This window comes from Pristis pectinata, chromosome 27, assembly GCF_009764475.1.
Source record: "Pristis pectinata isolate sPriPec2 chromosome 27, sPriPec2.1.pri, whole genome shotgun sequence".
NCBI classification, from domain to species: domain Eukaryota; kingdom Metazoa; phylum Chordata; class Chondrichthyes; order Rhinopristiformes; family Pristidae; genus Pristis; species Pristis pectinata.
In genome coordinates, this window is record NC_067431.1 from 19,242,925 (window position 1) to 19,256,473 (window position 13,549).

General features: G+C 37.4%; 1 protein-coding gene across 1 annotated transcript in view; it reads right to left on the reverse strand.

The window, feature by feature from the left end:
- Window positions 1-13,549, reverse strand: part of LOC127583619 (sortilin-related receptor-like) — a 153,014-nt gene that overhangs the window by 85,572 nt on the left and 53,893 nt on the right. Inside the window, 6 exon segments of the mRNA XM_052039782.1 lie at window positions 174-262; window positions 1,801-1,874; window positions 3,357-3,474; window positions 4,064-4,256; window positions 7,019-7,188; window positions 7,752-7,853. Coding sequence (XP_051895742.1) covers window positions 174-262; window positions 1,801-1,874; window positions 3,357-3,474; window positions 4,064-4,256; window positions 7,019-7,188; window positions 7,752-7,853 — 746 coding nt within the window.

The window sequence follows — 13,549 nt, forward strand, 5'->3', positions numbered from 1 at the left end:
AAGCCACAGCACAAGTCCTAATTGAGTGGTATTTCAAAAGAGCATAGGTTAAAAAAATTTGCAGGTGAAATTATAGCATTAGCCAAAAATAAGATTTGATTTTTAGACGTTTTAATAATGAACACATTATTGTTAAAATTCAAAAAGTACAGTTAATTCTTTAGTTTACTCACTTCACTTGATTCGTCCGTGATCCCTCAGGAATTGCCAACAGGATGCCTCCATGATCAGCCCAAGAATAATAGTGGGGACCTTTGAGGGCCTGAACAAGAGGCACAGGAGGATTCAGGACATAATTATTTCTACTGCTTTACTTTTTTACTGCTATGCTTTCCCTTCAATTGTCTAACATCTATGCTGTACATTAAACACAGCACAGAGACCTGACAACCCAAACCTTCACCACTATCTGTATAAAAGATGCAAAAACAAACTTCTTCCCATCTTATTTTTCTTCACTGTGGTAAACTACCTATCATCAAATAGACTTACTCTTTGTTCAGTTTTATTTGCATTTCAACATTTTAATTGCATATAGTACATGTTGATGAATTTATGCTAGAAGTCCAAGTTGTCAAAGGGAGTAAAATTTATTAACATACATATCTCAACACATGTAGAAAAAAAATACTTAGCTGTGGACATGGAGACATAACTGCAGAGCCATGGACATACAAGAAAGTGGGATTATATTAGAGTGATTTTTCCAGCCAGCATTTATATGCTGGCCAAATGGCCACCTTCTAAGACGTAAACTTTGTACCAATGTGTGAAAGTGTCCACTCTTGTACAATAGATATAGTTTACATGATACTGATCAGCAACCTCTGATCAGTCTGTTTCAAGCACCAATACTGTGAGTCTGTGGTAGCAGTGTGGCGAAGAGCCTGTAAAATCTTTTATTATGCTTGTTAATTGACGATTATAACATTATCTTCCATTGCCCACATTACTAATATAGCAGCCAATTTACTTAAAACAAGTTTCCCCAAACAGCAATGACATAATGACTGGATAACCATCTGTTTGAGTGGTCAAGGGCTCCAATAAAACTTCTCATCACGCTCACCGGAAAGGTCTTCCGGAACGAGATGGTTTAGCCAACCTGCAATCCGGACCAAATTCTATTTATGAGTACTATCAAGCTCTATTGATTATGGGAGTTTAGCAATTGAATAAAATGCTTCTTAGAGTTACTTCTTTTAACATCGCAGTAGGCAATATTTTGGCCGATAATCCTTCAACATACAATGAGTCCCAATCTCATTGAAGTGGGGGATATTCTGCAAATGTCTTTTGCAATCTCTTTTGAGCCCCTCCCACCTCAATCATGATGCTTCTACTACAACACAATTATCAGCAAGGATCTGGATCAGTGGATTTTACAACTAATTTTCATCTCTTTGGCATATGCCCCATCTTGAACTGTACATTTTAAGATCTCATTCGCCCTTTTCCTCAGCATGATGCATTGCACTCATGATTTAAAGATATTTTCTGCAGATATTACATGATGTTTGATCTCCCGTGGTGTCCTCTAGACTCTTCCTATTTCTTGCTTACTTCCTACATTTCTTCAGTCTCTCATTCACATTTTTCCATTTAAAACTCAATTTTGATCCAAACTCTTTATTCATTCTATTTGCAAATTGAAAAAAAATGACAAAGTTGAGAGCACTTTGTTGTATGTTTTTTCAAACTTCATTTTCCCATTTTAAAACATCAATTTCCAATAATTTAAAATTTTGTTACAAATATAGCTAGTTAATGAATAAAATGAGTTGCATGAAAGGATATTACCTCACGCCACCGGGCTCCAGCACTACTTGAAACATATATATTTGGTTTGTTTGCCAAATTCTTGCCAATGGAACCTAAAGGAGGTAAGAGGAGAAATACACATGAAATTATTGTTTCAGAAAATTACTGATGTTCAACAGAAATAACAAAAATATTTATTATGCAGATTTTAGGTAGTAATTCAGAATTTGCCATATGTGTTTTCATTAAATAACACATTACATATTACTCTTTAAGACTTAACATTTGGAAAGATAGGTACTGACTAAAGAAATAATCAGGGAACAGAGAAGAGTGCTACAATTACTACATTTGCACCCATTAGATTGCATGTGCACATGCAACCGGAGAACAGAGAAAATGTACCTTTGTTACCAAATTATATAGCAAGTCAAATGACAATTATAAACAATTTAGAAAATTTCACTTGGCTACTAAACTGCCAATGTTGATGGCAAATGCAGAAATTTCAATTACATTTTCAGTTATACCTGTTAAAAGGGAGCAATGTGTTTAATTGTCTTAACCTCAAGGCCACTAAAAAGTCACTCTTTTTCATAAGAAAAAAGGAGGAACAGGTCATTTAGCAATTCAGCAAGATCACAGTTGATCTGCTCCCTCTGTTACTTTCCTAAACTAACCCCATTGCCAATGATTCCCCTAACATCTTAAAAAAAAGCCTTGTTGATCTCAGTCCTGAATATTTTCAGATACTGAGCCTACAGCGCTCTTAGAGGTAGTTAAATTCAAAGATTTACTGCTCTCTGGGTAAAGAAAATTCTTGTCTCCCTGTCCTGAATGGCGAACCACTCATCTTAAGATTGCAATTCCTGTTTCTTATTACTTGTAAATCATGTATTAATTGTTTCAAAGCTCATCAATCGGCATTGGATATCATATCTTTTAATGAAGTTTCATCTGTATATGGGTCCAGTAACTCCTATAAACCAAATCCTTAAAAATGTTTTGCTTTCAATTATGTTTTTAAAAAAGAAAGCATTTTAAATTTGTACAGCATCTTATAAAATCCCCCACATACAAATTTACCGGAGTACAACAGCTGTTATCCACACAAGTACAACAACCATTTGCATTTATGCACTTTCAGCATGGAAAAAAAAGTGCCATAGTGTTTGACATCAAAATATAAAAAAATGTAATCTTCACAAGGAGAAAATAAAACTTAGAGGCAGTCCTTAGAGCTTATCAGTTAACTGGGGGAAAATCCAGGTTTGGCTGTAGTGCAGGAGTATGCATATCTTGCTGTTCCTACCACCATGACACACTTACAAGGAATCCACTCATTTACAGAAGTGTGAGACAAAATAAAATTCATGTAGACTTCATTCAGCTGACGAAGACAATCCATAGACAAGATACAAAGAAAAACCTGCTCTGCTGTCCAAATGATTTCTAAATTAATATAGGTAATGTATAGTGAATGTAAATCATCTCTAGGTACAAGATTTTGTTAGTGAATTCATTATACCAAAGCTGAAATTCTTTACAACATAGCAATTTATTATGTTTACAAGATGGAAAACAAAAAGCATCACCTGTAGCAATGATAAGGCCTGGTGCCGATTCTTTCGAAAGGATAGGAACTCTGCGATGTTGAAAATTCAACAGCTGACTATAACGCTGTACCAGATGGAGTGAGCAACCTTGCTCTATCTACAAAACAAAACAGTACCTTCCAGTAACCTGAATTTAGGTTAAATAGTTCTCCAACAGCAGTGGTTATATTTGCAACTATCCAATCTAATAGGATTACTCCAGAATGGAAGGCATTTTGAAATAGTGAATCACCATCTCTTCAATCAGCTCCTATAGGACCCTGAGATTCATTCCATTGTGTCTAGGGAATTCATTGGCTTTCAGTCCTGTAACTTTTCCCTGTTCCATTAAGTTTTCCAGTCAGTTCGCCCTATACACTGATTACCAAGTTCCCCACTGTCATTAGGCACTTGGATCCCCACTATTTCTTTTGTTTATTTTGCGCTCTCACAGTGAAAACAAATGCAAAATAATCTAATGCTGTGATTTCTTTGCTCCCCATTATAATTTGTCCTGTTTTTGTCTCCAAGGGGCTCATGTTTACTTAGCTACTCATTTCCACTTTCACTGTGCAGATTACAATCTTTAAACATTTCTTACCAATTTACTCTCAGTCTAATATATTAATCATTTGGTGCTTCCTAAAACTATTTCTCTGCCTTGCTGGCAGGATAGATCTATCCTTTCCTGTCATTACCATCCATACCTTACAGTCTATTCGATCACCATCACTGCCAAAAGTTGGTGCCTCCAATAATTCCCAGGTTCCACCCTTATCAAATGTAATCACTGATCTCATGTTCTCTTCAGTGTAGGATCCATTCATCTGAGTAGCGATGTAGACTCCACGCAGTCCTTCTACACGATGAACATCTGCAAATGGTTCATTTGCAAAGTATCTGTCATTTAAAAAAAGAACAAATAAAGTTCCTTAAAGGCAAATGGAATGCTCCTTACTGCAATCACTGAGCTATCATTGTACATTTCAAATAAATCTTTCCACCAGGAAAGAAAGTAAAACCTGAAACAATATCAGTACATCAATCTCATAGGCAGCAATCCACTTACAAAAGAAGTGAAGGAGTCTCACTGTTTTGTACCAGCTCCAAAGATACTGGTACTTTCTACATCAGAGAACCTCAAGTCAATCAGAAAATTTGATGGTGCAGTATACTTAGTTAAAATTTTGTGGGATGCAAATAGATTGAAGAAGGGGAGGAGAAAGAATACAAACATAATCTCTGCAATGTTTAACAAGTAATTTGTATAAGAAATGTAAATTGCAGTCCTGGGATTGAAAAATAGTAAATTCTACATTACATTATTATTAGAGCACGATTTGACATGGACAAATTCAAATACATGCAGAAAGGGACAAAAGCTTATTTCAGGTTTGCCATAATGCAATTTAAAATTTGTTACGTTTTAAATTGTAAAAGGTGAAAACCCTGCATTCATTTAAGATCAAATTAAATGGTACACAAAAAGTAAAACAACTCAACTTTGATCCCCGATCGTGACCAGATATCTTCACCATCATAAGGATTATCTACTTTGCCTTGGTGATAGCAGCCATCTCTGCTGTGACTGCAGCCTGTCACTAAAATCCTCATTGTCTGTCAACTCTGGATCCAACTATTGCAATGCCTTGTTCCTCATTCTCACTCTTATTACTGATATCCAATTTTTCTCCAAATCCTGCTCAATCATTACCTTGTCCTTGCTGACACCACTGGCTCCCAATCTGACACGACTGGCGATATATAATTATGTCTGAATTCTTTCATGATCATAGACCAATCTTTATCAAAACTCTTCTAGCCATTAAACTCTGAGCGTCCATCAGTGTAAATGATGGTTTCATCTTCCTTGTCTGGTTTGTGTTTGGCTCAGGGCTGTCCATATTGCTTGGAAGATCTTGTTTAAGCATGGGTTCTATGGGTCAGTGAGGTAGTCAATTTTCAGGACGTTGCTTTTCTGATGAGATCTCCATTGTTTTCATGACTGTTGGCCATATCTCCTAGAGGTTTACTAGATTAAGTCACAATCCTGACATGCTTTCTTCCGAGTCTACAATGGTCTCCTTTCATATCAACATAGGCTATTCTCTCACCCAACCCTTCTCTCTCTCTCTGCCCCTCAACCATGTAATGCACCTTTGATACAAAATCCTTTTTCCCCTCCCTGATAGCTTTGAACAGCCTTAACACTCTCTGACCCTTATAATAGTCCATTAGTACCAGCCTTTACTGGATTTCCCACCCTTGTGAACTAAGATGGATTGAATGATTTTCTCATGCACAATTACCTTGTGAAGTGGTGTAGATAAAAACAGCATGTCCTTTATCCTTCACTTCCCATTACAGCCTCAATATGCTCCTTAACTACATTTTGGTTTTATTTTTCTCTTAAGATGTTCAAAAAACAGACTCCCTTTTAATGTCATTAATCTACTGTGATCCAGTAACACTTTCATCAAATAAAAATGGCAGAAACCTTCCTATGAAGGTTACTTTCTGTGTGCCTAGAAGGAAAAATGACTTACCAATTTCACACTGCTCAAGGTAACCAAAACAAATATAATGGCAAAAGAGCTAATGTGATCAGCACTGAATTTAAAAATCTCTTTTAAAGAACAAACTATGAAACAAGATCAAGAACACAGTGTTACATGATCTACATAAAACTAAATAGGCAACTTTGGTAAGGAAATGTTGCTGAAATAATGGGAATGTTAACAACTTGCCCTCTCACAGTAACCATTCCCCTGCTACTTCACATATTGTAGTTCTATTACACATATAAATAACATCCCAAAATTTTGCCAATCTTTTGACAAGGGAGTGGGGTTACAGTACGTGATGAACCATCTCAAAGTGAATTGGTGTAACAGTGGTCCATTAGATTGTAGTCATAGACCTCAGCAATTCTGATCTACTGACACTAAGTATGCCCACAATTTGCTCAGTTGGTGCCTCAATAAAAAAACAGGTCCATCAAAGCTTTTAGGAGGCCTATAGTACAAACCTAACTAGAAACCAGCTTGTCCAAAAAAAGTTTCAATATGGATCAAGACCAAAAAAGTATTTTCAAGATTGTCTATAGCAGAGCTATTTGGGCGACTTTCAACACTGGTAGGATAATTAGGGATATCAGATATTCAATGAAAAATAAGGCTTTAAAATGAGATGGTGCAGCAAAGGACTGCAGGTTGCAGATACACAAATTACTAGAAGTAGCAATACTTTAATCTTATCGTGCAGCATTAGTAGCAGTCTTGGTTTCTAAGCCAGGTAATAATGTGTGGCAGCATGGAGATCAGATGCCCTGAAGAACAAAGGCATGCAATCTTCTTTCAAATGGACAATCACAAGGAATGGAAGAGAACTTAACCAGTCTGAATCCCATTTTTTTTTTGTGGAGACAAGCCCATAGCAAGAAGATGACCCCCAGTATGGAATGGATAACCAATAAGCATTGAAAGTTTGGGAATGAAATAGCCACAGTTTTAACAAAGATCAAGGGCATCATTCCAGCAGAATGGAGGAGCTTTATTTTCACCTGGAGCACCTGGAGATATGTGACAAAAAAAATATTTTCACTGAGAGCACTTAGATAACAGAACAATTTCTTTCAAGCACCATAATGCTTATTTACCTACCTCACAAGAGTTGTACTTCCTGCACCTCCTGGACGATAATACAGTACATTTTCCAGGGAAAGTGAAAATTTCAGGCCCTCTGCTTCAGAGATGTAGAGATTGGTCACGTTACTATTAACATTGACACAAACAAACACTTGTTCTTCTGATGCATCAGCCACATAATACTCCTGAAGAATGTATAAAGAAAACAATTAAATATATTCACATATCAAAATTAAACATATTCGCACAATTGCTACTTAAAATAGAAACAATTCTTAATCATTGGCAGTAGTACATAATAGTAGTTACTATGCTGTGTCAGATTGGTAGAATAACTGGTTCAGTTTCTGAGCCAGCACCAATCCTTTGCATTTACCAATTACAGCTGAAAATGTAAAAATGGAAATAAGAAGTGAGATAAGTAAAATATGTAAATATATCTACTGTACAATCATGCCTAGTTGGACAGCACTTCTAAATATTACTATTAACATGGCACGTATTTACATGATGTTGAAGATCTTGCAGTGAATAAAAAGTCACTTAGAATCATGGAACACTGATGTAATAATAATGTCACGTTCACAACCTAAAATTATTTTATTTACAGATCAGAATCTAATCATATTTTGAGCAAGGCCTTGAGTTTTCAAGCAACTGAATTTCCCCAGTCCATTAAGAACTTGCATTGATTAATACAAGTATGAACAACTTAGTCTTTTAGTGTTCTTACTGTTCATCTACTCACTGTTATTCGATGCCTTGTAAGGAAATTAGCTCGTTTCATTGGTTTCCGGTCACTTGAAACCCACAACTGCACCACAGATGGGTCACTGCTCCCTAGAAGATGCTATGAGAAACAGAAATAAAACCTCCTTATTGAAAGAGAAGGCTATAATTGGAAAAGTGTGCTTGATCTGCTGAGACTGGAGTCATGACTGTATGGAGTCATCTCACTACATCAGAGATACTCTCACACTGTTCCTTGCTCGGATATGCATTAAACCAGACCTTCGAGATTCAGCCTGAATATATAGTCTCCCATCAGGGACCATTCTTCCTACTTCCTCCTCTTTCCTTTCCACCCAGCTGTGTGCCAGCTCCCCGTCACATTACGCTCCAAGAAAAATTGTTGCAAAAGCCCTGTGCACTAATTGACTCTGCACAGTTCCAACAAGAGAGAATCACACTTCTACACTTACCAATATGAAAAGCAGTCCACAAACACAGTAGGTGCCACATTGGAAGTCAATAGAAATCTATTGAACCCAAAAGCAAATATGAAGCAGTCCAATTTTAGAGCTATAAAGCTACTTAGGAGGGAGTAACCAAGCTGCTTGGCTTCATGAACTGTCCAGGTATATACCTTGAGCCACATACCTAAATCTCACGTAACTAATCCTAACTGATTGTGCACTTTTCCACCAGTGAATACTGATAACAGTTTTCTAGATCCATAAATTTCTAAACAAGTCAATCAGCTAACAACTTAAGCAATAGACAAAGTTGCCTGGGTTTTGAAGCCCAGCTTGGCCAGGATGTGACTGATAAAAATTGTCATCTGGATATCTGTTTGGGTGTGGCTTCAGATTTTTAGCACCCTGGTCCCAAAGCTCCCCTTACTTGTACATTACAAATGTACCACATTATACTATTTCTGTGACTTTTTACATGTACAGAAAGCCAATACAAGAGTAACTGGCCCTAGTGAAAGATGCCAAGCCCAAGTCAGAAGCTGCAGACAGGTTGCTCCCAATTTTGGTTTCAAAATCTTGGACAGAGTAGGGAGCTAAGAGGTGGGGAGGTCAAAAGTACCTCAGCTTTGCAGTTTTTCAGCTTTAAACTTCAACAATCCTGATTGTGTTTCATGTGTTAAATTTTAAAAAGACCGATAGACACATTGCTAATGTAATGACAGAATTGCACCATATTTTCTATTCTGTAAACTTGAAGTGCCTTTTGTAAAATTGCACAAGTCAACAATAAGGAATCTGTAGCACACAAATTAACCACACTAATAAACCACCAGGTGGCATAGTAACAACACAAACTATAAAAGTGATCAAGAACAAGACTGGATGCATTTCCCAGGGGAGCCTTTTAAGTCCCTAACAATACACCCTTTATGGCTCTGACATTTTATAAAATGGTCTTGTACCTCAGACTTCCAGTAAAAATGTTTTGAAACATTAATCTTTTAAAAACACTAGGTACTTTGCAACTTGCTGGGCCTGAAATGAAGTAGATTTCAGCAACTTGATTTTGGCATTGGAGCAGCTGGCCCAATTCTGGTTAATCAATTTTCTGTATTAAAACCAAGACAGCAAGTGACAGAGGGTCAATTTGTACCAAGGCTATAGATTTCATCAGGATATCACAATTTACAGCCATTCTTCAATTAAAACCCACAAGTTAACACAAGCAGTCAGTTAAAACCCCGGTCTAGTTTGTGGTACTTCTGAAGTCAGGCATACAAAACAGGAGATCAAGGTTGCCATTTATTGTCCATCCCATTTTATAAACCTGGGCTGGTTATTTTGAAAAAAAAAGTAGCCCATAACTAGGTGGCATTTCTTCTTCTTAGGCAGTCCCTGGAGGTTGAGGATGACCTGCTCCCATTCTGATTCCAAGGAATGGAAGATGCCCATGCATGAATTCTTTTAACTTGATGTGCCCATTGCTAACTAGCTGGAGAGAGAAAGGTCCAAGTCCAATGGCAAGGAGGCTGATGTCAACTGGCCCTGCTACACAGAGTAAACACACAATGTGGGACTCCTCTTCTTCGGGAGCTGCAGCATTTTCAGACCTCTCCAACGGAATTAAAAGAATCAGTTGAACAGACAAGTTTTTAAAATGGTATCTTATGACTTGCCACAAAGCTACCCTCACAGGTATTATATGTTGCAAAGCAAAAATCCAGTGACATTTCACAACGAATCCAAAATTGAGAATACAGTAAATAAAATTCTCTTTCCTTTTGTTCCATTACAATATTACTAGAATCTAAATTTCCCGATTTCTTTGCAACCATACCATATTCTCTCCACAACTTCATAGACTGAAAAACAAAAAAAATTAAGTGGTTGGAAATTCTGAATTCCTGTTTACAGTAGCCATACATCAGATTCAGATTAGTTTATTGGCATTTACACAAGGGTGCAATGAAATTCCTCACTCATATGAAGCACACAAAGTAATAATAAATTCAACCATAAATATAGCAATGAGTGCAAAACCGCCAATTGGTGCAAAGATTGTAATACAAAAAGGAATACTAAAGTGACAATAATGGAAAACCAAGAGTAGAATTAAGAGTCCAAGAACATGGCAGCACCACCAGGAAGGGAATGTGAAAGAGGTGATTGGTTCAGAAGTCTGATAGCAGTGGGGAAGAAGCTATTCTCAAGTCTGGAGTCTGGGCTTTCAATCTTCTGAATCTCACCCAGAAGGTAGAAGAGAGAGAAGAAGAGGGATGGCTAGGGTAGCAGGCATCCTTGACGACACTACTAGCCTTACTGGAGCAAAGCACCGTGAAGACGGACTGGAAGGAAGTAACCAGCCTGTGATGGACTGGGCTGTGTTTACTACTCTGCAGGTTCTGTCGGTCCAGAGCAGAGCTGTTGCCATACCAGGCTGAGGTGCAACCCATCAGAATACTTTCTACAGTGCATCTATAGGAGTTCATGAGAATCTTCATGGACAAGCCGAATCTTCTCAGATGCCCTAAGAAGTAAATACACTGATGTGCTTTCTTGATCACTGCATCAACGTAGAGGTAGTTGGTGATATGGATGTCAAGGAACTTGTTGACCATCTCTACAGTCAATTTTCCCAAAATTATTCTGTTCAAATATACAGTGACCACTCCATGATTCAGGTCCAACTTTTCCAATCAAATTACTACACATTCACTAATAGTTATATTCTGGCATCAGCGAAATAAATTCAAACACTTACAGAGCATGGGGAGCATTCAAGGGGTTCATAATAAACATTTCCACAAAGACTCCCAAATTTAGAGCCCCTGAATGGCAAGCTGTATAGAGAGCAAGACAAGGCAAAAAAAAAGCACCATACATATTAGAAATGGGAGTGGCTACTCAGCACTTCATGACTGGTCCATCATTCAACAATAGCTGATTTGATTGCAACCTTCGCTCTGCATTGCAAACCATCCATGATAATACTTTTACACCCTCGCTTATCAAGTATTTATCTACCTCTGCTTTAAAAACATTCAAAGACTTCACTTCCACCATTCTTTGAAGAGTTCCAAAGACCATGCAAAAAATTCAGGTAATTCTACATCTTAATGGGTGACTCCCTATTCGAGTTTAAATCCCCTCACTCTTCTACAGTTCAGATTCAAGCCCAGCCTGTCCAACCTTTCCTCATTAGAGAGCCCATCCTTTCCAGGTATTAGTCTAGTAAATCTCTGCACTGGATCCAGTGCATTAACATTCTTCCCTGAAAAAGATTAATACTGTACACAATGCTCTAGATATCATTTCACCAAAGTCCTATATAACTGAAACACAATCTCTCCATTTTGGTCTTCAGTTCCCAGATCAATAATCATCATTATTAGTTCTCCTAATTACCTGCAGTACCTACACATTAGCCTTTTGTGAAACATGCATCAATCAGATAATACTGCTCTTTTATTTTTCCTACCAAAGTGGAAAAATTTCCTACCAAATTTCATAGTTTCCCTCCTTATACTCTATTTTCCAGATCTTTGCCTGCTCATTTAACCAATCTACATCCTTAGTAGTCTCTTGCATCCTCTTCACAACTTAGCTTCCTATGCCTGTGTGTCATCAGTAAATATAGCAACCATTTTAATAATTTGTAAAATACTGAGGCCTCAGCATCGCTCCCTTTGGCAACTCACTTGTACATATTGCTGACCAGAAAAAAGGGCAATTATGCCTATTCTTTGTTTCCTACTAAACATGCAATCTCACTGGTGCCTTGTATAGGTGCAGTAAGCTTTCCCAACTTTTATACTCCAACCCCCTTAAAATAAGAGCCAATTGAATTTATCCTAGCCTTTTGGTCTACTGCCAACTCTTGCCTCTTTATACATTTTTCCTTTCAGCTTTTGCACCCTCCTTAATTTTCTTGTCTAGCCTTAGTTGATTCATCCCCCCCTTAGAAACGTTCATTTATACCGGGATATATTTTTTTTACCGAGTGTTACCTGCTTAAATGTCTTGCTAATCTATCTGTCCAGTCCACTTTAGCCAACTCTAACTTCATCTTATTGCAATTCCATATATTTGATATAGACAGTTATTTGTGACCAAAGTTCTTGTTCTCAAACTATGATCAATTACTTCCTTGGGATCTTTTACACCAAAGTAATTTATTGAACTTGCCTCATTACCCATTACAAGATCCAAGATCTCTGTTCCCTGGTTGACTCCATAACATAGTGCTCTTTGAACTATTCCAAATGCACCTGATACATTTGTTCTCATAGCTACCTTTCCCAACTTGATTAACCAAATCTACATGAAGATTAAAGCCTCCCATAACTATTGCACTGCTCTTTATAATGTTCCTTTTATTTGTTAATGTGTACCCTTTTCCTACAATGAGGTTACCGTTTGAGAGTCTATACAATACTCTCGCCAGCATCTTCTTTGCCTTGCCCTTGTTTAGGGCTAATTTCAGATAACCTGCCTTTAAAACTTAAGTACACAAAAAGAGGATGCCCAGAAAAGACTACACTCTAGAAGGCTTCAAGAAGGTATTCCATGTGTGCAGGTGAAGGATATGGGCAAGGTTCCTAATGTCTACTTTATGTCCACTTTCACAAAATTGGGACACTATGTTGAAACTGTAGTTGAGCAACATGATGAAACATCAGATGGGATAAACAAATGAAAAGGGCAAGCATTAGGGGGCTCAGTTGCCTTCAAAATGAATAAATTTCTCAGTCCAGATGAAACATTCTCCAAGCTATTAAAAAGCACCAAGAGGAAATTGTTTAAGTTCTAACCATCATTTTCAATCCTTCCTGGCTACAGGAACGCTGCTAGAGGTTTAGAGGACTTCTGACATTGTTTAAAAATGAAGAGCAAATGGAGTAATTTTTTGGTCAGGTAGCTTAACTTTAATGGCAGGAACATGAAAATTGATTCCGAGAAACAAAATGGCACGAATTAAGAGTAGTCAGCATGGATTTGTTAAAGGAAAACCACGTCTGACCAATTTGACAATTTATTTTGGTGGACGTAGATTTTTGTTGAGGGCAGGACATTTGATGTTGTCTACATAGTTTTAGTGAAGTTCCACATGGCAGAATAGTCAAAAATGTAAAACCTATTGAGGAATGTATGACAGATTTTTGTGACAGGTGGGGATGGGATTTGTTATCAATGAAGCTTCAAAGGGATCAGTACTTTTGCTGTTGGGGGAAAAAAAGGTGGTAAAAGGAATATAACCAAGAGAAGCATGAAAGCATTTGTGGACAGTAACAAGGTAAGGGAATAGTTCATTCCAGGATACCAAGAGGTTCAGAGAAACAGTTGTACTTTG